Raw genomic sequence first — 27,080 nt, forward strand, 5'->3', positions numbered from 1 at the left:
AAAACCTTTAAAAAAAAATAATGAAAATAAAAATATTAGGCATCCTTGTTTCATTTACAGTCTCAAGGGGAAGATCTTTAATAGGTCACCAATACGTGTAAAGTTTACTAGAGATTTTTTGGTACCCTCATCAGAATAATGGTGTTCCCTTCTATTTTTCCCTTTGAAAAGAGATTTTTTTTTTTTAAGATTTTATTTATTTGAGAGAGAGAGAGATAGCAAGAGCAGGAACACAAGCAGGGGAAGTGGGAGAGGGAGAAGCAGGTTTCCCACCGAGCAGGGAGCCCGATGTGGGACTCGATCCCAGTACCCTGGAATCATGACCTGAGCCGATGGCAGACGCTTAATGACTGAGCCACCCAGGTGCCCCTGAAAAGAGGTTTTTAATCACAAACTGTCATTGAGTTTTATCAACTACTTTTTTTTGCATCCATTGATAGAGATTTTTCTCCTTTATTTTTTAAATGAGGAATATTATGTTGGTTTTTGATTATTAACAGCTATTATTTTTTAAATGTATTCTCTGCTCCCTTCTCCCTCTTTTCTCCTTCTGGGATACCCATTATTCTTATGTTAGCTTTTCTGGTGGATTCAGATAGTTGTCATACAGTTTCTTCACTTTTAAAAAATTTTTGTTTTCTTTCCTCTTCCACCTGAGTTATTTCTATATTTCTGTTGTCAGGCTTGCTAATTCTCTTTTCCCATATGATCTATTCTATTTCCAGTGAATTCTTCATTTCATGTATTGTGCTCTTCAGATCCAGAATTTGTTTAGTTCTCTTTTTAGAATTTTAGTCTTTTTGGTAAAGTACTCCTTCTGTTCATTAATTTTATTCCTGAGATCATTGTATTATCTTCCTGAGTTTTTTTTTTTAAGAATATTCTTTTTTTTTTTTAAGGTGTTTTTTATTTATTTATTTGACGGGGAGAGAGCATAAGCAGGGGGAGCAGCAGAGGGAGAGGAAGAAGCAGGCTCCCCGCTGAGCAGGGAGCCCGATGCAGTGGCTCCATCCCAGGACCCTGGGATCATGACCTGATCCGAAGGCAGAAGGCAGACGCTTAACCGACCGAGCCACCCAGGCACCCCTCTTTCTGAGTTTTCTTATAGCTCATTGAATTTCTTCATTACAGCTATTTTAAGTTACAGTTAGATTGCACTATTCCGTATCTTTGGGTTCAGCTGCTGCAAAATTGACGTATTCTGTGATACCATTTTACCATGATTTTTCATGGTGTTTGATGAAAAGTGCTTCTGCTGCCACATTTGAAGTAGCAAACACCTCTCTTTATTTCTTATTTAAGGAAGGTTTTGTTTACTTTATTTACTTTGATTTTAACAGTTCAACAGGTTGGTAATTAGGACCCTAACAGAAATTTTTGTTTTTCCTAATGGAGCTGACTTGCAGCTAATTGGGCTCATGCACATTAAAAACAACAAGCGTAGGGGGAGAGGTATATATAGCAGTTGAGTCTTAGGGTGTGCCCATGACCTGGTAAGAGTATCCTCAGGTGGGCGGCGGCCAGGGGGGTGGAGTGCTGTCACAGTGTTTTGTGGGTAGTCCTCTTGCCTTCTGGGGCATGGAGAAGAAACTTTCCTTCAGTTCTCTTCATCTGTCTACTTTTCTTTCTTTCTATTCCCTCCCTCCCCACACACAGCCACTGCTGTCTTTTATCAGAGAGAGCGGCTGGTTCCTCTAGCTGCAACATGAGTGGCCAGGTAGACCCCTCCTCATTGCTTTTACCTTCCACCTCCTCTGCCAAAAAGGTTGTGCTAGCCCCCTGTCGGAACAACCAGTGCCTTCTCTGCTGCTGTCTGCTCCACTGCCATTTCCCTATTCCACTGCCTTCTCCATGGTGTAATAAGCCCAATTTCAGATACACTGATGGATGGATCTCTCAGGTGTGCTGGTATCCTGTGCCGAGGTGCCTTTTTTCGGTTATGGATGTCCACTTAGTTTTAAGTCAAAGGGGAGAGAAAAAGGCAATCACTGCCATGATGCTGATGTACCTCCACACAGTTTTGATTAGTGTTAGCTATATGATAGTCTTGAAATTGGGTAGACTGATTCCTCCTACTTTATTTTTCTTTTTCAAAATTGTTTTAGCTGTTCTAATTCTTTTGTCTTTCTCTATAAATTTTAGAATAGCATGGTCTATATCTGCAAAAAGTCTTGCCTACAGTGTTATAAGAATTATGTTAAACCTATATATTAGTTTATGGACAAATAATATCTTTACTCTGTTCAGTCTTCTAGTGTTTGAATATCTCTCTACGTTTATTTAAATCTTCTTTCATTTCTTTCATCAGTATTTTGTATTTTTCAGTGTACAAGTCTTTGATATATGTATTTTTTGAGTGATTGTAAAGGATGAGATTCTACTGTTAAATTTTGGTGTCCATGTATTCATTGCTAGTGCATAGAAGTATAGTTGATTTTTGTATAATTATCTTATATCCTGTGATCATGTTGAACTCACTCATTCTAAAAGGGTTTTTTTGTTTGTTTGTTTCTTGTGATTATCTACATAGACAATCATGTCATCTACAAAAAGGGACAGTTTTATCTCTTCCTTTCTAATTTCTCTGCCTTTTACTTCCTTTTGTTTTCTTTTTTCACCTTAATGCTCTGGCTTCAACTTCTATAGTACTATGTTGAGTAAGAATGGTGAGACCAGATATTCTTGCCTTGTTTCCCGTCTTAGGAGGAAAGTATTCAGTTTTTCACCATAATAAACAAAAGTTCCTCAGCTAATGCTATAGTGTTTTTGTTGAAGCTCTATTAAGTTGAAGAAGTTTCCCCTCTATTTCTATTTCTCTAGATCTTTTGATATGACCCTGTGATTTTTCTTCTAAGCTGTAGCCCATTAATATGATGAATTACATTATTGACTTTTGAATACTGAATCAGCCTTGTGTCTGTGGAATAAACCCCCCTGGTGTTCATTCCTCTTCTGTATTGCAGAATTCTATTTGCTATTATATTGTTAAGGATTTTTATGTCTGTATTTATGAGGGATATTTGCCTGTACTTTTTTTGGGGGGGGGGGGCTGTTTTTTGTTTTGGTATAGGTATAAAGCTAATTTCCTAAAATGAATTGGGAAGTTTTCTCTCTTCTGATTTGTGGAAGATTTTTTCTTTGAAAAGTTGGTAGGATTTTCCATCTGGGCCTAGAGACTTATTTTGGGGTAGTTGTTAAATTACAAATTCAATTTTCTTAATAGTTATAGAGTATTCAAATTATCATTTTATATTGGGTGAGTTATAATAGTCTGTTTCTTTTTTAGGAATTTATTCCATTTCATCTAAGTTGTCAAAATTTATGAGTGTAGAGTTATCATATTCCCTTATTATCCTTCTGATGTCTTCAGAGTTGGTGGTGATAGCCCCTGTTTCATTCCTAATATTGGTAATTTGTGTCTTCCTTTTCTTCTCAGTTGTACTAGAGTTTTGTCAATGCTGTTAATCTTTTCAAAGAACCAGCTCCTTGTTTCATTGATTTTTCTTTATTTTCCTTTTCAATTTCATTGATTTCTGTTCTTTATTATTCCTTCTGTTTGCTTTGGATTTTTTCTTTTTCTAGGTTCTTGAGGTAAGAGTTTAGATTATTGATTTGAGATTTTTTGTCTTTTCTAATGTATGCATTTGTATGTCTAATATACAGATAAGAGTACGCATTTCCCTCTCAGCACTGCTTTAGCTGTGTCTCACAAATTTCGATATGTTGTATTTTCATTTCTGTTTAGTTCAGTGTATTTTTAAATTTTCCTCGAGACTTCCTCTTTGATCCATGAATTGTCCAGTAGTGTGTCATTTAGTTTCCCTGTGTTTAGAGGTTTTTCTGTTACTGATTTTTATAGCCTATCTATGTATATGTTCAGTGGACACTTGAAAAGAATGTGTATTGTTGGGTAGAGTGTTTATTAGATCCTGTTGGTCAGTGATGTTGAATTCTCTATCCTTACTTATTTTCTATCTCTTTCTCTTCTCTTTTTGTTGTATCAGTTGTTGAGAAGGAGAGTTAACATCTCTAACTATAATTTTGGATTTATCTATTTTTTCTTTCAGTTCTATCCATTTCTGCTACTCTTGTTGTTTGATGTAGATACAATTAGAATTGTTACATCTTCTTGGTGGATTGACTGTTACCATTATATAATACCCCTCTCTGTCTCCAGGAATCTTCTTTGCTCTGAAATCTATTTGATAATAATATAGCCACCTTGCTTTCCTTTGATTGTTTATATTATATATATATTTTTTTCCACCTTTTTACTTTCAACTTACCTATATCATTATATTTGAGGTGAGTTTCTTGTAGACAGAATATAATTGGGTCATAGTTTTTAATCCACTCAGCCAGTCTCTTTTAATTGATATATTTACACCATTGACATCCAGTTTAATTTTAGAACTTAAAATACGGCATTTTCTTTTTTGGTTTTCTGCTGTCTCTGCTTTTTATTTCTCTGTTTTTACTTGAACAGTTTTAAAGTTATATTTTGATTTATCTGTAGGATTTTTTTTAGTGTATCTCTTTGTATAGTTTTTTTAATGGTTGTTCTAAGTATTACATTGTATGTACATAAGTTATTGCAGTGTCCTAGTGTTGTCATTTAACCAATTTGAGGGACTTATGGAATCTTTACCTCCCTTTATATCTCTTTACCCTCCCCCATTTATAATGTATGGGTCTTAAATATTTCTTCTACATACAGTTAGAACCATATCTGTCAGTATTATAATTTTTGCTTTAGCTGTCAAGCATAATTTGGAAAACTCAAGAGGAAAAGCAAAGCCTATTTTATTCATCTATATTTTTGCTTATTGATTGGGTTCTTTCTTCCTTCTTGAAGTTCTAAGGTTTTTTTCCTGTATTATTTTCTTTCTGTTTACAGAATTCAGCAACTCTTTTAGAGTAGATCTTCTAACAAATCCTTGGTTTCCATTTATCTGAGAATGTCTTGATTTCCCGTTCATTTCTTGAGGGATATTTTCATTGAGTATAAGATTCTAGGTATATAGTTCATTTTTTAGGTCTCAATAAATTTTGTGTTTTTTCCTTTTAGCCTCTAAAAGATTTCTGATGAGAAATCTGCTATTACTCATACTGTTTTAACCCTGATAGTTAACCTGTCAGGTTTTTCTTGGCTACTTTGAAGATGGTTATCCTTGTCTTTAGTTTTCAGAAGTTTAATTATCATGTGTTTGGTGTGGTTTCTTTACGTTTATTCTAATTGAGCTTTGCTCAACTTCTTAAATCTGTAGGTTTATGTCTGTTACCAAATTTGGGGAGTTTTCCACTATTGTTTCTTCAGGTACTTTTTCCACCTCACCCCTCTTCTCTCCTTCTGGGCTCTGATGACACAAATGTTAGATCATTTAGGCCTTTTATTTCTTTGCTGAGGTTTTCTATTTTTTGTTTGAAGCATTTTATAATTGCTCATTAAAGCATTTTTATCATGGCTGCTTTAAAATCTTTGTCAAATAATTCCACTATCTCTGTCATCTTAGTTTTGGCATCTTTTTCATTCAGTTTGAGATCTTCCTGTTTCCTGATATGACTAGTGATTTTCAACTGAAATCTGGACATTTTGGGTATTATGTTATGAAACTTCGGAGACACACACACACACACACACACACACACCCCACCCTTAATTATCCTTTGGATTCAGAACAATTCCTGCTTTTACATGGTAGCACTAGCTGCCAACTAGCAGCCTTGGCAGCATCATTTTCTTAGTCACAGATACCAGTGCATTTGTGTGGTTATTTAAGTATTTTATTATATTCTGTCTATTCTTATCAAAATAAGTGGGAATTATGGTAGTACATATCATTATCATGAAGAAATTTTAATATAATTAAAACAAAGATGGAAATCATTAGGCATACAGAAAGCAGCAATTTTTAAGCATCAGTGTCATCACTCATTCAGTTTGAAGACATTACCTGTGTTCTGTTGTAAACAGTAAAAACAAAGAATATTTGTAAGATATTAGGAATATTATCATTAAAGATTATGTCTACATGAAAAAATGTTCAACATCACTAGCCATCAGGGAAATACAAATCAAAACCACAATGAGATACCACATTACACCAGTTAGAATGGCAAAAATTAACAAGGCAGGAAACAGCAAGTGTTGGCGAGGATGTGGAGAAAGGGGAACCCTCTTACACTGTTGGTGGGAATGCGAGCTGGTGCGGCCACTCTGGAAAACAGTATGGAGGTTCCTCAAGATGTTAAAAATAGAGCTACTCTACAATTCAGCAATTGCACTATTAGGTATTTACCCCAAAGATACAGACGTGGTGGAAAGAAGGGGCACATGCACCCCAGTGTTCATAGCAGCAATGTCCACCATAACCAAACTGTGGAAGGAGCCAAGATGTCCTTCAACAGATGAATGGATAAAGAAGATGTGGTTCATATATTCAATGGAATATTACTCAGCCATCAGAAAGGATGAATACCCACCATTTGCATCAACATGGTGGAGCTGGAGAGGATTATGCTAAGGGAAATAAGTCAAGCAGAGAAAGACAGTTATCATATGGTTTCACTCATATGTGGAACATAAGGAATAGCACAGAGGACCACAGGGGATGAGAGGGAAATCAGAGAGGGAGACAAACTATGAGAGACTCTGGACTCCGGGAACCAAGCTGAGGGTTACAGAAGAGAGGGTGGTGGGGGAATGGGGTAACCAGGTGATGGGTATTAAGGAGGGTACGTGTGGTGATGAGCACTGGGTGTTATAGGCAACTAATGAATCGTTGAACACTACATCAAAAACTAATGATGGGGGCGGCTGGGTGGCTCATTCGTTAAGTGTCTGCCTTCGCCTCAGGTCATGATCCCAGGGTCCTGGGATCAAGCCCCGCGTTGGGCTCTCTGCTCGACGGGAGGCCTGCTTCTCCCTCTCACATTCCCCCTGCTTGTGTTCCCTCTCTCACTGTCTCTGTCAAATAAATAAATAAAATCTTTAAAACAAAAACAACAACAACAAAAAACTAATGGTGTATTATATGCTGGCTAATTGAACATAATAAAAAAAAACTCATAGCAAAAAAAAAAATAAAGATTGTGTCTAGGGGTGTCTGGGTGGTTCAGTTAGTTGAGTGTCCAACTCTTGGTTTTGGCTCAGGTCGTGATCTCAGGGTCGTGAAATTAAGCCCCGCACGGGGCTCCCTGCTCAGCGGGGAGTCTGCTTGAGATTCTCTTCCTTTCCCTTTCCCTTTACCCCACTCCTTGCTCACTCACACTCTCTCATCTCAGATAAATAAATAAATCTAAAAAAAAAAAAAAAAGATTGTGTTTAAAGGACAAGGAAGACATAAGGAGTTTTATTTTTTAGCTCTTAGGAAACAAATTCCTTATAAACATGTATGTCTGTTATTTGACTTTTTCATGTTCAGCGTTTCTTTTCTTTTTTAGCGGGGCAGGGGCAGAGGGAAAAGGAGAGAGAGAATCCTAAGCGGGCTCCACACCCAGTGTGGAGCCTGTCGCCGGGCTTAATCCCACAACCCCGAGATCATGACCTGAGCTGAAATTGAGTCAGATGCCTAATGGACTGAGCCACCTAGGTGCCCCATATTCATCTTTTTACAAGTTGTTTTCAGGGACTCATTGTATATGAAGTATGCCCAGAAATCATGTTACCTTCCCCAAATCTGTTGGAAGGTAAGGTGGTGTGCAGAAAATAAAAAAATGAGTAAAACAGCCATTGCCCTCAGTTTAATTTGGCAGATATTGATTGTTCTTATCACATGGAGTGTAGTGCGTAGGCCCTGGAAAAATGCTGACATGATACCTTTCCTAAAAGACATTAATTATAGTTTAATGGAAAAGACAAATAGGTGCGTGCACATACACACGATTCACTCTAGTGTAAAGTTAAATTCCTTTTTAAATGCCAGCTAGGGTACAGTCTTCCAGGAAAGAGAAAAGAGATGTGTACATAATAATAAAAATACAAGCACAAACAAAAAGTTTTATGAAAAGAATACCATAGGAAGGGGAGATTGCCTTTTCTATACTTACAAGTGTTTTGTCCTTTGCTTTTATTATTATTTATCTCAGAAATGTTAACTTTGAAAAAAAGGTTTATGATAACTCTTACTGCTTTTCTCAAGCCTTCAATTCAGTTTTACCCTTTTTACCTTTATAGACCACCATGTTTCCTACTAACTTGAGAAAATTGAGCCTATCAGGAGTCATTTCCCTTCACCCACCTTCTCACTACATATTTTTCCCAGTCTTAGGTAACTGTTTTCCCTCCTAAGGGCTCTGAACTCATTTCTTTCTGTCTCTTTCAGGATCTTGCTTTAGCAGTCATTCTTTTTCTTTCCTAGGTCTTCAGTCTCTTCATTATTACTAACTCCTTTCCTTCAGCCTGTGTACATACACTCAAGAGTCTCTTACCCTAAAAAGACTTCCCTGGAATAGTCTCTTTTCTTTTCTCCTTTTTTTTTTTTTTTAATTTTATTTATTTATTTGACAGAGGGAGACACAGCAAGAGAGGGAACACAAGTGAAAGAGAGGGAGAAACAGGGTTCCCGCTGAGCAAGGAGCCCAGTGTGGGGCTCGATCCCAGGACCCCGGGATCATGACCTGAGCCGAAGGCAGACTGAATGACTGAGCCACCCAGGCGCCCCTTCTTTTCTCACTCTTACATCTCAAAACAGTAGTCTGCCTGTCCTCACTGTCTCTATTCCTATAGCCACAATAACTTTGTATAATAATGTAAACCTTGTATATATTTTAAAACCTTGAAATGTATACAAACATTAGAATTTATATTTTGAAAGAGATGAGAAACTGTAACATTTGAGAGAGCTCTCATTTCTTTGGATCTTTGGTGTAAAGAAACACAGGATAAATTCAACAAAATTTAGTCAAATGCAGTGTAAATGGAAGACTTCTATTTCTGATTGTCTCCTTACCCTTTTCATAGAAGGCACTTGTATTATTTTGGTGGTTCCAAAATGGGCTCAACCCCTGTCTTACATATATGTGACTCCCAAATCCGTATCTTAAGCTTCTTATTTCTATGTCTGTTTCCTGAGCATTTTCCATCTCAGTGTCTCCTAGGTACCTTAAAGTCAGCATATTCAAATTTAAACTCTTTTTTTTTCCCCCTTAGCCTTCTTCAGGCCCATGTTGTTTTCTTTCTTACTGGTTCATGGCCCTGTGCTGCCCAGTCACCCAGGTTAAACTATGAGTTGTCCTTGACTCTACCCTTTATCTCGCCTCACAATTCACCAATTCCTGCCAGTATTAGTTCCTATTTTTCTTTTTTTGCCTGACCTCCCTGTACCTTGTACTTCCACTCAATTTTAGTCCTCATCATTTCTCACTAGGCTACTACAACAGCCTCCTGATTAGTATACCACTTACAGTCTTTACCCCTCCATCTCATCCCCCTTCCTAGCACTGTACTATTTAATAAGGTAGTTACTAGGAGCTACTAGATACATACAACTGTTGAGCACTTGACATGTTCCTAGGCAAAACTGAGATGAACTGTAAAATACAAAATGGATTTTGAAGACATGAAAAAAAATATAAAAGCTCCCAATAATTTTATATTATTAAAATAACATTTTAGATATATTAGATTAAATAAAATATTAAATTAATTTTAGGGGCTTCTGGTGGCTCAGTTGGTTAAGCATCCAACTTGATTTCAGCTCAGATCATGATCTTGGGGTCATGAGATTGAGCTCCACATTGGGCTCCATGCTGGGCGTGGAGCCTGCTTAGGATTCTCTCTCTCCCTCTCCCTCTGCCCCTCCCACCGGCCCTTGTGTGTGTGTGCTCTCTCTCTCTCTCTCTCTCTTTAAAAAAAATTTAATTTTACCTGTGTCCTTTTACCTTTTTTTTTAAGATTTTATTTATTTATTTGAGAGAGAGAGAGAGAACACGAGCAGAGGGGAGGGGCTGAGGGAGAGGGAGAAGCAGACTCCCTGCTGAGCAGGGAGCCCAATTTGGGATTTGATCCCAGGACCCTGGGATCATGACAGAAACCAAAGGCAGACACTTAACCAACTGAGCCATCCAGGCACCCCTCACTTTACCTTTAAAAATATGGTTACTAGAAACTGTAATTAATATCACATATGGAACTCTTCCTCCAGTTTTTCATCTGATTGGCTCCTTCTCATCACTCAGGTATCAACTTACAGACCTTCTCTGTCTGAACACTATCTAAAGGAATTCTGTCAGTCTCAGCCCTATTACCATGTTCTTTTTTCTTCATGTCACTCTTCACTGTGCGGAATTATCTTGTTTATTTGTATATCTGATCATTGTCTACCCCCACTAAGTAGTAAACTTCACAGGGGCAGAAGGTTGCTCATTAGTGAATAAGATTTATTACTATGTGCTTAGTACCTAGAACATCTGACATATGGTAGGTGCTAATTCATTGGATGAATGGGTAGTTTCTACACTGTATGACATGGCTCAAGACTCAGCTTAAGTAGTGCCTCCTTCAGGAAGCCTTTCCTGGCTATTAAACCTCCTGAAAGCCTGGTTTATTGATTCCTCTGTTATGCACAGTTCTACAGTTGTACTTATACACTGTCTTTTTGTTTACTTCCTATCTCTTCTTTTATCCTTAGCCCTTAGTAGTTCTTCAGTATATCCATCCCCATTCTCTAAAATGTGCCTGGTTACCCATTAGGCATTCACCATGTTTGTTGAATATAGAAATAAAATTTTTCTTTTTAATTAATCTTAAGTATTATAACTATATGGTAATTAACGCAGCTTATAGTAGACAGTAAACATCTGTTGCATGAATAAATGAATTCCTGTGTAGTATTTTTTTATTATAGAAACAATACAGCAGGGCTGCCTGGGTGGCTCAGTTGGTTAAACATGTGCCTTTGGGTCCTGGGAAAATATCACTACCCTAATAGCAATTATTTTCCTTAGCCCACTTTTTCCTTTTATTTTTAATCATACAAGTAAAATATGGATGTGTATATATCACTATAAAAATAAATTTCAAATAATACAGAAATACCTAAAGTTAAAAGTGAGCCCCTTTAATAATCTTCCTTCATAGGAATAGATACCTCTGTCTTTTTCTATAAACATAAATTTTATATACTGTATGAAGTAATATGTATAGTATTTAAATTCTGTTTTTCACATACCTTAGAAATGTTTTTAATGTTACTTCATAGTTTTACGGAACTGTCTTTTCATTTTATTTTATTTATTTTATTTATTTTTTTTTAAGATTTTTTTTATTTACTTATTTGACAGAGAGAGAGACAGCGAGAGAGGGAACAAAGTGGGGGCAGTGGGAGAGGGAGAAGCAGGCTCCCCACAGAGCAGGGAGCCCGGTGCGGGGCTCGATCCCAGGACCCTGGGATCATGACCTGAGCCGAAGGCAGACACTTAACGACAGAGCCACCCAGGCGCCCCTGTCTTTTCATTTTAGAATTGAGATGGATGTAGAGCAACAAAGTTGTCTAGTACAAAAAAGTTCCTTGGATAAAGATTCCCATTTCTAGTTTCTTCATTTATCCTTAGGCCTAATGATTTCCATTTTTGTCTCAATCATTTTAAGATTATGAATTTTCTATAATCACAAAGTTGGAAAGAGGCAGAGTCTGGATTCAGACCCAGATCTTCTTACTTCAAATCCAGTTATCTTTCCACTTATTGACGGTCTCTCTGAACTTAAGTTTTCTTAACTATAAAATGGGAATAATAATGTCTTTCTTGCCTGCTCTTAGGATAAATATGATAATCACCTGAGGAGGCTACATGTGACCTTACATTTTAACTAAAACACACTAATGGTCAGGGAAGTATCTAATTCATTTTTAGAGAACCATATTAATCTTGTAATTCAGTGTTTTGATGTTTTTTAGGTTATGGGAATAGAACTAAGATTTGCTAGATGCCACACTAATTCATAACTTAGCTTATTACCTGCATAGGTTTGGGCTTTGAAAACGGTGTGCAGTCTATTTTATTTGTTTTTTAATTTCAGATTAGAAACTAGTAAACTGTTACCAGAATAGAAAGGTTTTGATTGAAAAGAAAACCATACACTTTCTCTTTACACAATGCCACTCTTTTCATTTTTAAAATATCTTCCTGAAACATGGTTCAAGGATGATTTTCATATGTAATTTTTCTGGTTTCTCTCTTAGCACTTTTCCTGATATATTATTTTGCTTTATCCCTCCTATGATAACCATGGGTACAAAACTCTAAGAAGCTTATTTTTATTTATTTTACATTCAGTAGATAACATTACCATAAATATTTCCAGTATGAATTATGCATCTAATATGACAGGTGTGTAATAGAAGCTTAGGTTAGAATAGCAATGACTTGATTTTCTATGATTCTGAACATCACTAAAGTGGGCTACCAGGAGTAGCCAAGAGAGAATTAGATGTAATTGCTTGCCTAAAGTGATAATATCTTTCCAGTATGTCCCCTGAATACCAATAAAGGCAGATGATTTCAGGGAGAAACACTCCACATTTGGGAGATGGGAAAGATCAAATAAGGGTAATAATTAAAAAGAGACCAAAATGTAACACATGTAGACTAGGTGCACACTAATTATTGTTTGAAAAAGTAAGATAAAGCATTACTTATTCCAAAATATTCTGTTGAAATACTTGCTTTTTGAAAAGTCAGTAAGGGCTTGTATGTGTTTCATAGAAATTTTATGGAAATAATATGAGCTTAGAAAGGAGGGAGGTACTTGACCCACTGTACCATTTTAAGAATTATCCTCTAAGAATAGGACTTGTATTAAAATCTAGAACACATTAAAGAAAAATAGCATATTGATTTTTGTTTCCTTATTAATTCCTTTCTTTTGAACTTTCCCCCCACAATCTCCTTTTATATAATAATTTGAACTTGATGATTTCTTTAGTAATTAGAAAAGAAATTCGGCTTTCAGTAATAACACTTGATGTTACTTGTACTTATTTGAGAAATACTCATTTTTTTAACTTCTTGCTCAATGTATCTATTACTTTCTTCTCATTTCATTACTTTTACTTAGCAAACAAAATGATGGTTTGTTGTTGTAAAAACTAAATGAGATAATATATATGAAGGGCCTGGCTCATAGTAAGCATTCAATTTTTTAAAAAAGCGTTGCAAATATAATTTACAATTAAGTTGCTGTCTTTGTCTCTTTGTGTTGATCTTGTTTTGAAAATATGAGAACAGTGTGAATTTTATTAAGGTGCTATATTTGCTTTGCAATTTTCTTTGCAAACCTTAGTAGGTAAGTTACAGGATTTTTAAATGCAATCATGATGCTAATTATTGAATAATACTTCTCAGTTAGACTGTGTCTATCTATAGAATGAAGTAAACGGAACACATCCAACTAAACTAGATAATAAGTATTTTTTTAGGACTTTTAAACTGATAATTTATGTCTACAGTGTTATAATATGAATAGTCAACCCAATTTACTTTTGGTGAAGAAGAGTTTTTATGAAAATAGTTTAAACCTGAAAATGTGTTTATTTTTTTTTTTTTAAGATTTTATTTATTGGGTGCCTGGGTGGCTCAGTTGGTTAAGCGACTGCCTTCGGCTCAGGTCATGATCCCGGAGTCCTGGGATTGAGTCCCACATCGGGCTCCCAGCTCAGCAGGGAGTCTGTTTCTCCCTCTGACCTTCTCCCATCTCATGCTATTTCTCTCTCACTCGCTCTCTAATAAATAAATAAATAAAATCTTAAAAGAAAAAGATTTTATTTATTTATTTGAGAGAGCGAGAGAGAGAGGCCACGAGCAGGGGAGGGGCAGAGGGAGAAGCAGGCTCCCTGTTGAGCAAGGAGCCCAATATGGGACTCTACCCCAGGACCCTGGGATCATGACCTGAGCCGAAGGCAGATGCTTACCCGACTGAGCCACCCAGGCATCCCTGAAAATGTGTTTATATCTAAGATTGACTGTTCACTAGTATCACTTGTGGACCATTGAAAAAATACTGGTTTTTATTTCCAACTGCTGACTTTCCAGAAGAAGCTGAACAGTGATGTGCTGTTATATGTTTAACAAACCAGCTCTTAGGTAGGAGTAGGGACAGGAGGTACTGATTTGCAGTGTTTGTTGATTTCTGTGGTATAAATACTTCCACCATAGCCAGTTTAAGCTACTAAGATAATATTGCAGGTTGGGAAAAGATGTATAGTAGCACAGCATTATATAATATTTCCATCATACAGATACAATAAACATATATAACCTAAAAAAAAAGGTTAATAGCAAAATGTAGTAAAATAATTAGGAAATAATGAATTCTGCTTTTTTATTACCTTTGTTTTTAATATAACTAATTGTAAGTTTATATAATTCAATTTTTAATAATTGTGTTTAACAGTTTAGTTTTGAAAATGTAACAGTTCTTTTGAGCTGGTACGAACTGATTAATACTGGAACTATAACATACCCATATTTTTTAAATTGGCTAAGTAATTCTGATGCAAGCAGCCTGCCAGCTTAATTATTTTTCTAAAATAGGTAAGATCCTAACTACCAAGAGGTCATTCCATAGTCAGACCCAAAATGTCTTCTCCAGGCTCATTTTAAATCATACTCATTCTCTTACATCCTCCATATTTCACCCACACTAGATTTAGATTATTTGCAGCTCCTCAAACACACCTTGTACTTTCCCACCCTCCTGGCTTTTCATTATCTTCCTTCAGCTTTGAATATCCTTGCATCATTTGCCTGACTTTTGCAACACTGTTTATTTATCCTTCTACAAATAACTCAAATGCTACTTCCTCTTATTTCCTACTGTTGGAAACATTCCCATTCCCCTTGATGTTCTCATAGTGCTTTGTTTATACTTCATTTTGAACTCAGATTTATCATTAATAACAAATGACTATTTCCGCTTACTATATTATAAATTTCTAAAGGGTGCCTTTGAATTATACTGTACTTAATACTTTCAGTGCCTAAAAATGATTAATGAACACTCGTTTTAATAGGAAGGACTTTATTTTAATAGGAAGGATTGTGGATAAGGCATGATACATCCTTTATTTTCTGTGCCTTTGGGAAACTAACCAAAATTTAAACTTTTTTGAATTAGATGTTTCATAACTTTTTCCCTGATAATTCCTGATTTCCTGATAATTCCTGATTCCTGTTTTTTCCTGGTAATTCAGGACCATATTAATACCTATATTCTGGGAACACAAATAATATCATGATGACTGAAATTTACCAAAGAAGAATTTCATTAGAGAATATATGAAGCACTTAAGAGTGAAAAATACTAAATTATATAACAACATATGCAAATTATTTTTATTATTCTGCTTGAGTGTACTTTGTAGTGTTCCCAGCATTTGTATCTATAAACAACGTCTAAAAAAGGCAAAAATATCATGCTTTGTTTTGTGATTTGAGAGAAATTTGCTTTCGTATATGTCCTTAAGGATAATCAATCTGTTGCTTTCTGGCTTTTTATCTGGAATTAAAAGTATCTGATTGTATTCACAGTAAGTATAGACAAAATCTAAGTATATGAAGGAAATGTTCTAAGGTTAAAACCATCCAAGAATTTCTTGAAGCAAATGTAGCACATTTCTTATTAGTGGTGTTTCTCAATTTTTTTTTTTCATCTTTGACCCTAATCTGCCACCTGATGGTAAAAATTAAAATGACATCTTTTGTACTATTCAAAACCTCCATTGCAATTATTTGGATTTTTATGTATTCAGCATAGAGCCTCCAAAACTCAAATGCACATTTGTACAAATTTTATGTATTTGGTAAATGTTTGATGATTACTTTGTACTTCAGGAGAATCAGAGTTACTATTTAACTTCTATTAGACAGCGTTCATACTAGGGAGATTTGTTTAAAATCTTACTTCCTTTATGGTGCTGTATAAAGAATCTTTTTAAAATTAGTTTTATTTAATGTGGAATTTTACTTAAATCTCCAATTGTCTCTTTTACCTTTCCCTTTTCTTTCTTCAGAACGAGGTCACTCAGACACCATGGTATTCTTTTATCTTTGGATCGTGTTTTGTATCATCAGTTCCTGTTATACCCTCATCTGGGATCTGAAGATGGATTGGGGTCTCTTTGATAAGAATGCTGGAGAAAACACCTTTCTCCGGGAAGAGATTGTATACCCCCAAAAAGTATGTACAAAGAATGCTTGTATTTGTTTTAAAAACAACAACAAGAGCTCTGGTGTATCATCAGCTAAATCCTATTATGATGCATACCTAATCCCAACCTAATATATTGAGAAAAAACAACTAATTACCAAAAAATACTAATTCATTCTGTCAGCAAAAATGTCAGTTTTTTACTATCTGCTGGGCACTATAGAAAATAAAAAAGTTCTCGTTCTCAAAGAGGCCATAAACTATATTTAACAGGTAAGTAAACAAATTGCAATACAATGTGATAAAGTCTAGAATAGAGGAATAAATCACTTACTATAATTTATGACTTAATTTTGAACATGCAGTTTACTCTGTCTCACATGCCCTCTTCTCCCCCCTTTGTCTGCCTTGCAAACTCCTGTTTCTCCTTTTCTTATTTTAATTTTTTATTTATTTTCAATTGAAGTATAGTTGACACACAAATGTTACATCAGTTTCAGGTGTACAAGATAGTGATTCAACACTCTATGTTAGGCTACGCTCACAAGTGTAGCTACCATCTGTCACCATACAGCACTGTTTCAATACCATTGACTATATATTCCATGTGCTGTACTTTTCATCCTAGTGACTTATTTCATAACTGGAAGCCTATATCCTTCCACTCCCCTTCACCCATTTTGCCCATTCCTTTACCCCCCACCCCTCTGGCAACCATCAGTTTGTTTATTAATTTGTTTTTTAGATTCCACATATAAGTGAAATCATATGGTATTTGTCTTTCTCTTCTGACTTATTTCACTTAGCATTGTGCCTTGTAGGTCCATCCATGCTGTTGCACATGACAACATCTCATCCTTTTTTATAGCTGAGTTATAGTCCATTGTATGTATGTGTGTGTGTGTATATATATATATATATGTATATACCTGCATCTTCTTTATCCATTCATCTATCAATGGACACTTGGATGGCTTCCATATCTTGGCTGTTGTAAATAATTCTACAGTAAAACAAAGGAGGGCAGATATATTTTCAAATTACTGTTTTTGTTTTCTTTGGGTAAATACCCAGGTGGAATTACTGGATCATATGTTGTTCTATTTCTTTTTCTTCATACTGTTTTCCACAGTTGACTATACCAGTTACATTCCCAACAACAGTGCATGAGGGTTCCTTTTTCTCCACATTGTCTCCGGTTCCTCCTTTTAAAAAGTCAGTTCAAGGGTTACTTTCTCTAAAAAGCCTTTATTTTTCTAAGCATATTTAACCATTTGTCCTAATCCCATTTTACCTTCTACAAACTTCTCTTAAAGCAGTTACCACATTGTATTGTAATTATCTGCTTAGGTATCCATATCCCTCACTGCCCAGCATAGTTCCTAGCATATAGTAGACTTAATATTTGTGGAATGCCTCAATAAATACTTGGCTGAGTGAGTAGTGCTGTGAAAGCACAAAGGAAAGGAAGTGCCTGACTCTCCTTTGGTGCATCAAGAAGGCTTCTCTTTTCATTTATTTCAACCAATATTTGTTAAAGTAAAGTACCAATTTAGTCTGAAAACACATGGATATTTCCTTAGGAATTATTTATATATGAATAAAAGGATAAGAGAGCCTAAATTAAAAAAAGACCAAGAGTATCATTACTCAGATAATGAAAGAAATTAAACAATGAACTAGGAATCCTAGTAGGTGAATTCTGATCTCAGGTGTCTCACTAACTAGCTACATAACTTTAAGCAACTGTACTATAGTATATTCTCTTCTACTAGATTATCTCTTGATCCTTTCCCAGTTCTAACGTTCTGTGATGAGGAAGGATGTATATAGATTGGGTCACTCATACTTCGTACTATGTCAGAATGTCACCAGTACCTCAAAACTGAACTTTGAAAAGTGTGTGAATATGTAATATTCAGTTGGTGAATAGGGAAAGCTGTTTTATTAAAGTGTGAGCACTAAAGATAGATGGTAGGAGAGTGGATACAAAGAATGATATGTAGGGTAACTTCAGATAAGTAAATGAAGACAGAAAGGAGGATATTAATTTACAGTGATCTTTTTTTTACGTAAGCTATAGCAATAATCCCAATGTGCAAATTTGGAATATATGACCAAGGCACTAGACATATCTTTATAAATCTCATTTGAAAAGAAAATCAGGGAGCACCTCAGTTGTTAGAGCACTCTTGATCTCAGGGTTGTAGGTTCAAGCCTCACATTAGATGTAGAAATTACTTTAAAAAATGTTTTTTTAAAAGAAAGAAAGAAAGAAAATCAGTAATGTTAAGTACAAGTCAGAGAGCAGACATGAGCTCAGGTAAATGATGGTCCTTTTGTGCTTACCAAAAGGTAAGCTATTGCCTCCTCATATTGTTCTTGCCTTACTGAGCACTATAATACATTTACTTCTCAGGCTGATTGCTCAGATGAATTGTTGATATTTTTATATAAATGTTAATCCATGTCTCCTTTTAAATAGTTCTAACTTATTGGCTTCTGTGTAATGAAATTAGTGAATAGAGTTTTTCATTCAGTTTCATTATTGCATATTTTCATAACCCTAGGAAATACAGTATATGGTTTCCTACATTATAATTTGCAAATTTATAAGAAAAATGTTCTGCTAGATTGCCACATCCCTTTTCATCTTAAAAAGACAAATATTGGGGGCGCCTGGGTGGCTCAGTCGTTAAGCGTCTGCCTTCGGCTCAGGTCATGATCCCAGGGTCCTGGGATTGAGTCCCACATCGGGCTCCCTGCTCTACGGGAAGCCTGCTTCTCCCTCTCCCACTCCCCCTGCTTGTGTTCCTGCTCTCGCTATGTCTCTCTGTCAAAAAAATAAATAAAATCTAAAAAAAAAAAAAAAAAAAAGACAAATATTGGAATAAAATTCATTCTACTTGAAAAAGAAAGAAGAGCTATTGGTGGAGTCCAGTGGAGGAGCTTCATTTAAAAATTAAGAACACAGTTAAATGAATCTTAAGATCAGTTCTTAGGGATTAACAGATCATATTGCTGAGCACCACATCCGGATCCAGGAAGTATTTTTGTTATCTCCATTTTAAAACTTAATTTTTCTCTGTCTCTTGACCTCATGTTAAGTGTATTCCTCCCAAGACTTTCACATTTTTGGTAACATCAAGCTCCCACATAGTCAACTGTGGATCATTTTAAGACTGACTCTTAAAGTAACATGAAATTGCAGTTCTTCACTGAGGCCTAATAATGAGTTCACTGGATGTGGATTTATCCAAAAACTGCATTATCGCTGTATTGAATGGATGGGGGAAGGAACAGGGAGGTATGTAAATATGTTAAAATCTTCATAAAATTGGGGCACCTGGGTGGCTCAGTCATTGTCTGCCTTCGGCTCAGGTCATGATCCCAGGGTCCTGGGATCGAGCCCCGCATCGGGCTCCCTGCTCGGCAGGAAACCTGCTTCTCCCTTTCCCATTCCCCCTGCTTGTGTTCCCTCTCTCACTGTGTCTCTCTCTGTCAAATAAATAAATAAAATCTTTAAAAAAAAAAACTTCATAAATTTATCCTAATCAGCAGTGGATAACCTCTCCAGTTGATTAATCAAGATATGGCAATATACACACAGTATTTAGAAATATGAAGGATAAATACTAGGAGAGATAGCTACAAATTCTGAAATTGTTGGTCTCTAGAGAACGAGAAGAGAAGGTGGCAAGGAGACGGCTCTTTTTTTGTTAATAACCTTCTAACATGACTAGTATTCCTTTGTTAAATTTTGTAAAAGAAAAAAAAACATAAATGTGATGCTGTAAATACGTGGCTATTCTAGTTCCCATAAGATGTCACAGCCTTTAAATACATGTATTTAAAGAGCTGATTATCCAGAGATTAATAACAAACAAATCCATGGATTACAGTTCTAGTCTATTGGCAGTTTGTGTACTTAAAACTTTTGTGTAGCTAAAATTGGACTCCAAAATAGTGGGTGCTAGTACCTGAAAGAATTTGAATGCTGTCTTTCCCATGTAAAAATAGAACATTCCTTAAATTCAATCCATGTTTGTGATATCCAAGCTTCATTTTATTTAATGACCTCAAAAAACAAGGTAAAACTCCTTCAAATGCAGAGTAAGGCAATTTGAGAATGAAAGTGCAAATAACACAATTCATTAATCTGCTAATCTTTTTTCTCTTGAGTCTTTATTAACATATGATGTACACATTAATATATAATCTCAATCAGATCAAGGATCTCATCTGGTTTATATTTCTGGGGTTTAGAAGAGAGCCTGGCATACAGTATGAGAATAAAATATATTTGTTAAGTGATTAATGAAATTCAATAAAACTTCATTTTGATATTGCACTATTTAAGAAAAAAACTAAATTGGTGAGATCTTTCTAAAATAGAAAATAAAAATAAAACCATTTTTCCTCTTTAGCCTGTGCTTGTTGATGGGACATATGTGAGTCTCGTTGCTGTGATAAAAATGTGCTTATTTGTGAGAAACATAATGGTAAGTGCACTCAATTTGCTTATTATTCCTTAGGCCTATTACTACTGTGCCATCATAGAGGATGTGATTCTGCGCTTTGCTTGGACTGTCCAAATCTCAATTACCTCCATGACATTGTCGCCTCATTCTGGGGACATCGTTGCTACTGTCTTTGCTCCCCTTGAGGTTTTCCGGTAAGCAAACTACCAAAAAGTCCATCGAAGTTTTTTTCCCTTAGAAGACACCCAATACTTACAAGTTAGAATTTATTAAAACTTATACTTAAAAGGCTTAAATTTCCCAACTTTTCTCAAACTTCTCATGGCATCAGAGTTGGAAATCCTCCTTGAAGGTCTAAGAGGTTAATTCTTACAAAGTTAAAAATACTACTAATGATGGCTTATAAGCTTTTTCTAGAATTGGGCTCCATTAGAAGGGTCATGAATGGAAATTGGGAGGTAAAAAGTCTTAATAGAAATTAAAATAAAAATCTTTTGAGAATCATTATTTGCAATTTGACATTCTGGGTTATTCAGGCAGCTTTTTCACTGGAAACAAAGGAAATGCCAGAGGAATTGTCTTTTAAATCTTCCTAAAGACATCAGTGATCTAACAAGATAGCCTAAAATCTGAGTAAAAGCAGATACCCCAAGGTAAGCGAAGCATTAAAGCTAATTTTGCTCTAAAGAAATTTGCTAAACCTAGAGACTTTTGAGATTCAGTTGTGATAACAAGTTCAAATTTGTTTGACCTAATAACATAGCTTGAAAATATGTAAAACAAAAGCTGATGTTGCTAAAAAGTAGTAGATAAATTTACAATTTTAGAGGAAGATTATAACATACTTTTCTCAGTAATAAACAAATAGTCCCATTAACCAACTTGACCTAATTGACATATACAGAGCACTGCATTCAACAACTAAATACACATTCTTTTATTTGCATGTAGAACATTTACCAAAATTAACCACGTGCTGGACCATAAAGTAAGTTTCAACAAATTTCATAGGATTAAAATCACAAAAAGATAACTGAGAATCCCCAAATGTTTAGAAATCAAGCAATACATGTCTAAATAACCCATGGGTCAAAGTTGAAATTGTAATGGAAATTTTAAAATATTTTGAGCATAATGAAACTGATAATGTGACAGAACAAAATGCAAGTTAAAGCCATGCCAAGAGGGCAATATGTAGCTTTAAATGTGTACATTGGAAAAATAAATAGCTTCAAGAAAATTTTAAAACAGCAAATCAAACCCAAACGAAAGTAGAAAGAAGGAAATACAAAGAACAGAGATTAATGGAATAGAAAATATAAAGTAGAGAAAATTAGGCCAAAGTTCTTTAAAAAGATGAATAAAATTGGTAAAATGTCTAAGTGTGACTGATGGAGCAAAAAAGGAAAAAATGCACAAATTACAAATAACAAAAATCCTCAAGATATTTTTTTAAAAGAGTAAGATGAGGGGTGCCTGGGTGGCTCAGTCAGTTAAGTGTCTGACTCTTGATTTCAGCTCTGGTCATGATCTTAGGGTTGTGAGATCGAGCCCTGTGTCTGGCTCCATGCTGGTCATGGAGCTTGTTTAAGATTCTCTCTGTCTCCCTCACTCTCTACCCCTTCCCCGCTCCCCTTCTCTTAAAAAAAAAAAAAAAAAAAAAAGAGTAAGATGATTATTATGAGCAACTTTATGCCAATAAAGTAAAAAATTTAGATGGAATGGACAAATTCCTTGAAAAGCACTGTTTATTAAAACCAATAAAGAGGGCGCCTGGGTGGCTCAGTTGTTAAGCAACTGCCTTCGGCTCAGGTCATGGTCCCAGGGTCCTGGGATCGAGTCCCATATCAGGCTCTCTCCTCTGCGGAAAGCCTGCTTCTCCCTCTCCCACTCCCCCTGCTTGTGTTCCCTCTCTCACTGTGTCTCTCTCTGTCAAATAAATAAATAAAATCTTTAAAAAAAAAAAAAAAAAAAAAAAACCAATAAAGAGATGGACATTAAAGAGGGCACGTGATGTAATGAGCACTGGGTATTATATAAGACTGGTGAATCACTGAACTCTACCTCTGAATCTGATAATACACTATATGTTAATTAATTGAATTTAAATTTAAAAAATAAAACAAGAAATATAAAATCTGATAGGTTTAGATCTATTAAAGAAATCATATTCATATTTAAATCCTTCTCACAAGGGGGGTGCCTGGGTGGCTCAGTAAGTTAAGCATCCAACTTGATTTCGGCTCAGGGTCATAATCTCAGGATCATGTGATGGGGCCCACATCAGCTCTGTGCTCAGCAGGGAGTCTGCTTGAGAGTCACTCCCTCTCCCTCTGCCCCCCCTCCCCCCCCCCCCGCCATGTGCATGCACACAGGATCTTTCTCTCTCTCTCAAATGAATAAATCTTTTTAAAAAAATCCTTCTCACAAGGAAAACTGTAGGTCCGGGGAATTCCTCCAAATATATGAGGAGGAAATATCAGTTGTACATAAAACTCTTCCAGAGGAAAGAGGCAATAAAAGGAACACTTCCCAGTTTATTTTGTGCAACCAGCGTGGCTTTGATATCTAAACCTACGAGGACATTCCAGGAAAGACCAACCAGTCTGTCTCACGTAGAGTAATGCAAAACTTCTGAAGAAAATATTAGCTAATGAATCCAATAACATATAAAAAGCATAATACGTCACAACCAAGTTAGTTTCATTCTAGGAATGTGAGATTTAATATTCAAAATCATTTAACATTTAAAAATTAATCTGTGTTAACTCACCACATTAATAGAATAAAGGGGGAACATCCTTCATGTGTGTAGAAAATACCATTGAGAAAAAGTCAGTACATGTTCATGAATAATTCAAAGATTATCTACAAAAAACATAAATAAGATCATATTTAATGGTAAAACACTGTAAGTTCTCCCTTGAGATCAGGAATGAGATTATTATGCATGTTGTCACTTCGTTTTAACATCATACTGCAAGTATAGGTAGTGTAGTGGAGGGTGGGGAGGAGACAGTGTAAGAATGAGAAAGGAGGAGCACCTGGGTGGCATAGTCTGCTAAGCGTCCAACTCTTGGTTTGAGTTCAGGTTGTGATCTCAGAGTCGTGAGATCAAGCCCTGCGCTGGACTCCACTCACAATCTGCTTGAAATTCTTTCTCCCTCTCCTTCTGCCCCTCCCCCCAGCTTCCTTGCATGCATGCTCTTTCAAATAAATAAATCTTTTTTGAAAAAAAAGAATTAGAAAGGAAAAAAATAAAACTATTCATCCATGACATGGTTGCATATGCAGAAAATTCAAAAGAATTTACAAATAAGCTGTTATTTTAATTGTAGCTGTGTCCTTGAATACAAGGTCAATATAAATAAAAATTTAATGTTCTAAAAAACAATCCCAAATAACTAGAAAATGAAATTTTAAAAACCATACCATTTTGAATAGCATCAGAATATATCATATACCTAGGAATAAATTTAATGAATGATTATGTGTACAAAAATTGACAAGCCAGTTCTATAATTCATATGGAAATAGGACGAAGAATAGCTAAGACTAGGGGTGCCTGGGTGGCACAGTCAATTGAGCGTCCAACTCTTGGTTTTGGCTCAGGTCTGATCTTATGATTGTGAGATCGAGCCCTGCCTTGGGCTTTACGCTCAGTGTGGAGTCTGCTTGGGTTTTTCTCTCCCTCTGTCCCCCCCTCCCCTGCTTGCTTGCTCTCTCTCTAAAAATAAATGAATAAAATCTTAAAAAAAAAAAAAAAAAAAGGATAGAACAGCCAAGACTGGAAAGAAAAAAGTTAAAGGACTTATACTCTGCAATATCAAGACTTACTATATAGCTACAGTAATTAAGACAGTGTCTGATACTAGTGAAAGAATAGACAAATAGTCCACTGGAAAAGAATAAGGAGTCCAGAAACAGATTCACACATACATTGACACTACCTGATTTATGACAATGGGAAATGAATCTTGACTCTTATTGTATACTGTATACAGTATACAAAATCAGTTCCAGGTGGATTGGGGAACTAAATATGAAAGGTAATCAATAACCACTCTAGAACACAGGAGGGCGCCATAAAGGCAGCTTTGGGTGTGTGATAATATTATATTTTTTATTTCTGAGTGGTAATTACACAGTGTGATCACTTTATAATAAGTTGCCCACTTAATGATTTGCACAATTTTGTATATCTATGTAATACTTTAATTTAAATGCTTATTTTAAAGAAAGCAGCCTAAAAAAGGATTATCATCAAAGAAGTGAGTTAGGTTGACTGCTGACTTCTCAACAGTAACAATGAAAATCAGAAGTCATTAAAATGATATTTTCAGAGTGCTGAAAGAAAATAATGGTCTACCTAGAACTCCTTCTCCATGGAAAATATCTTTCACAAATGAAAATGAAATATATTTTCAGACATGTTTATAGCATTCCTCTGAGTCAGGTTGGGCACATCTATCACAAAGTCTGATAAAATAAGATGAAACCCAGAAACATTAAGATAAACCTGAAAGATAAAGGTTGAATCTGGAAACAGTGTACTTGTTGCTGTTAGTGCTCTTTCCCAATCATGTGTCAACCCTCTTCGTCTTCACTTTCCCAGATGTCTAGGTCTAGGACCTGAGACTCTCCATCACTACAAGACCTACGGCCCTCCCACTTCTTTCTCTTCCACATATGATGCTGCTTTATGAATTAAAAAAAAAATTTTTTTTCTAGTAAAGAAAACTCACTTTTTAAATTCTTGATTATTTCATTTCTCCTTTAAAAATTATTTGCTTAATAGTAGAAGCAGGTGTTCTATCACCCATGAAAAACAAAAGCAAAAAGCCTCCTTTGAATCTCCTTTCCTCCTCCAACTCTTGCCCATTTCTGTCTCCTTTACAGCAGAATTCTTCAAAAGATGTCTGTACTTGGTATCTCCACTGTCTCACTCCTCCCCCTTCTTCCTTTAATTCAACTCAAATCTTTTTTCCCAATACTCAAACTCAATTGCTTTTGTTAATAATCTACAATAACAACAGTAATAATAACAGTAATGGCAGCCTGGCACCGTTCTAAACACTTTACGTGTATTAACTTAGGAATCCTCATAACAGTCTTATGAGGTAGATACTGTTACTGTCCCATTTTGCTAATGACACTGAAGCATAGGTTAAGTAATCCAAGGTCGTTATGCCTAGTAAATGGTGGAGTCATGATTTGAATCTAGACAGTCTTTCAGAATCTGTTTTCTTGTATCATACTGCCTCTCTGTTTTGCTAAATCCAGCAGTCAGTTCTCTGTACCTACCTTACTTTACCTCTCAGCAAAGCCCTTTTTTCACTTCATTTCTCAGAAGCTATACCCTTACATCTTCCTAGCTGTTCCTTCTCAACTCCTTTACTGGTTCTTCCTCTTCCCAAATTGTAAATGTTGGACTGTTCCAGGGCTTAATCCTATGCCCACTTCTTGCCTCCACTTATATTCTTCCTAATCCCATGGCTTGTGCAGTTCTCCAGCCCTGGACTCTCCCTTGAACTGCAGACACATACCCATCTAGCCACGGGAATTTCCCCCTTTGCCTAGGCCATTCTGGTTCCCTCCCCACCCACCACCACACATCTTTTCCTGTTTTAATATTCTAACCCTTCATTCCTTGTTTTTATTTCATGAGTGGAAACTTGATATACGGGGAGGGTTACAGGTTACAATAGTAAGTTCAGATTTTATAAATAATTTGCCTACTTACCCCATTTTGCTAAGGCGATTTGTGTGGAACTTCTTCCGCCTGGAGAATGAGCATCTGAATAACTGTGGTGAATTCCGTGCCGTGCGGGACATCTCTGTGGCCCCTCTGAATGCGGATGATCAGACGCTCCTAGAACAGATGATGGACCAGGATGACGGGGTACGAAACCGCCAGAAGAACCGGCCATGGAAGTACAGCCAGAGCATATCCCTGCGCCGGCCTCGCCTCGCTTCTCAGTATGTATGCCTTCTGCTTCTCAGAGACGAATTTCCTTCAGGTTTTGGCCCTGGCTAACATTTAAACTAAGATGGTATGAGGTTGACCCACATGAAATTGCTGGCATTCAGCCATTTTTCACCTACAAGAAAGCAATAGCAGCAATTTCATATAATCCAACCTATAGAATGTCTGAACACATAGAGTAAAATGTCATTTATACATTAATTAATGCATTAAAGCTACAAATTTGACATTAAAAGTACACTGGGGAAAATTTGTTGGAGAATAATTTACTTGACACTTCAGTATGTTTTGTATACAAATAATTTTCAAGTTATAAACTTTAGGAATCCTGGCTCTGCCACTTGGCCTCTATGTAACCTTGACCAAATTACCTAATTTCTCTGTATTGCCCTTCATCTGAAAATTGGAATTAATATGATCCCTGCTTATAGAGTGGTTATGACATGGGATTTAGACCAGTTTCCTC

General features: G+C 35.9%; 1 protein-coding gene across 2 annotated transcripts in view; it reads left to right on the plus strand.

The window, feature by feature from the left end:
* XPR1 (xenotropic and polytropic retrovirus receptor 1) overlaps nucleotides 1–27,080 on the plus strand; it is a 242,817-nt gene that overhangs the window by 207,186 nt on the left and 8,551 nt on the right. For both annotated transcript variants that reach the window (XM_045877241.3, XM_054507990.2), the window contains 3 exons: nucleotides 16,011–16,177; nucleotides 20,683–20,822; nucleotides 26,386–26,607. In XM_045877241.3, coding sequence (XP_045733197.1) covers nucleotides 16,011–16,177; nucleotides 20,683–20,822; nucleotides 26,386–26,607 — 529 coding nt within the window. The remainder of the gene's footprint in view (nucleotides 1–16,010; nucleotides 16,178–20,682; nucleotides 20,823–26,385; nucleotides 26,608–27,080) is intronic.

Source organism: Mirounga angustirostris, unplaced genomic scaffold (assembly GCF_029215605.1).
Source record: "Mirounga angustirostris isolate CCGP_5_RB_7025 unplaced genomic scaffold, mMirAng1.0.hap1 SCAF_6, whole genome shotgun sequence".
NCBI lineage: Eukaryota > Metazoa > Chordata > Mammalia > Carnivora > Phocidae > Mirounga > Mirounga angustirostris.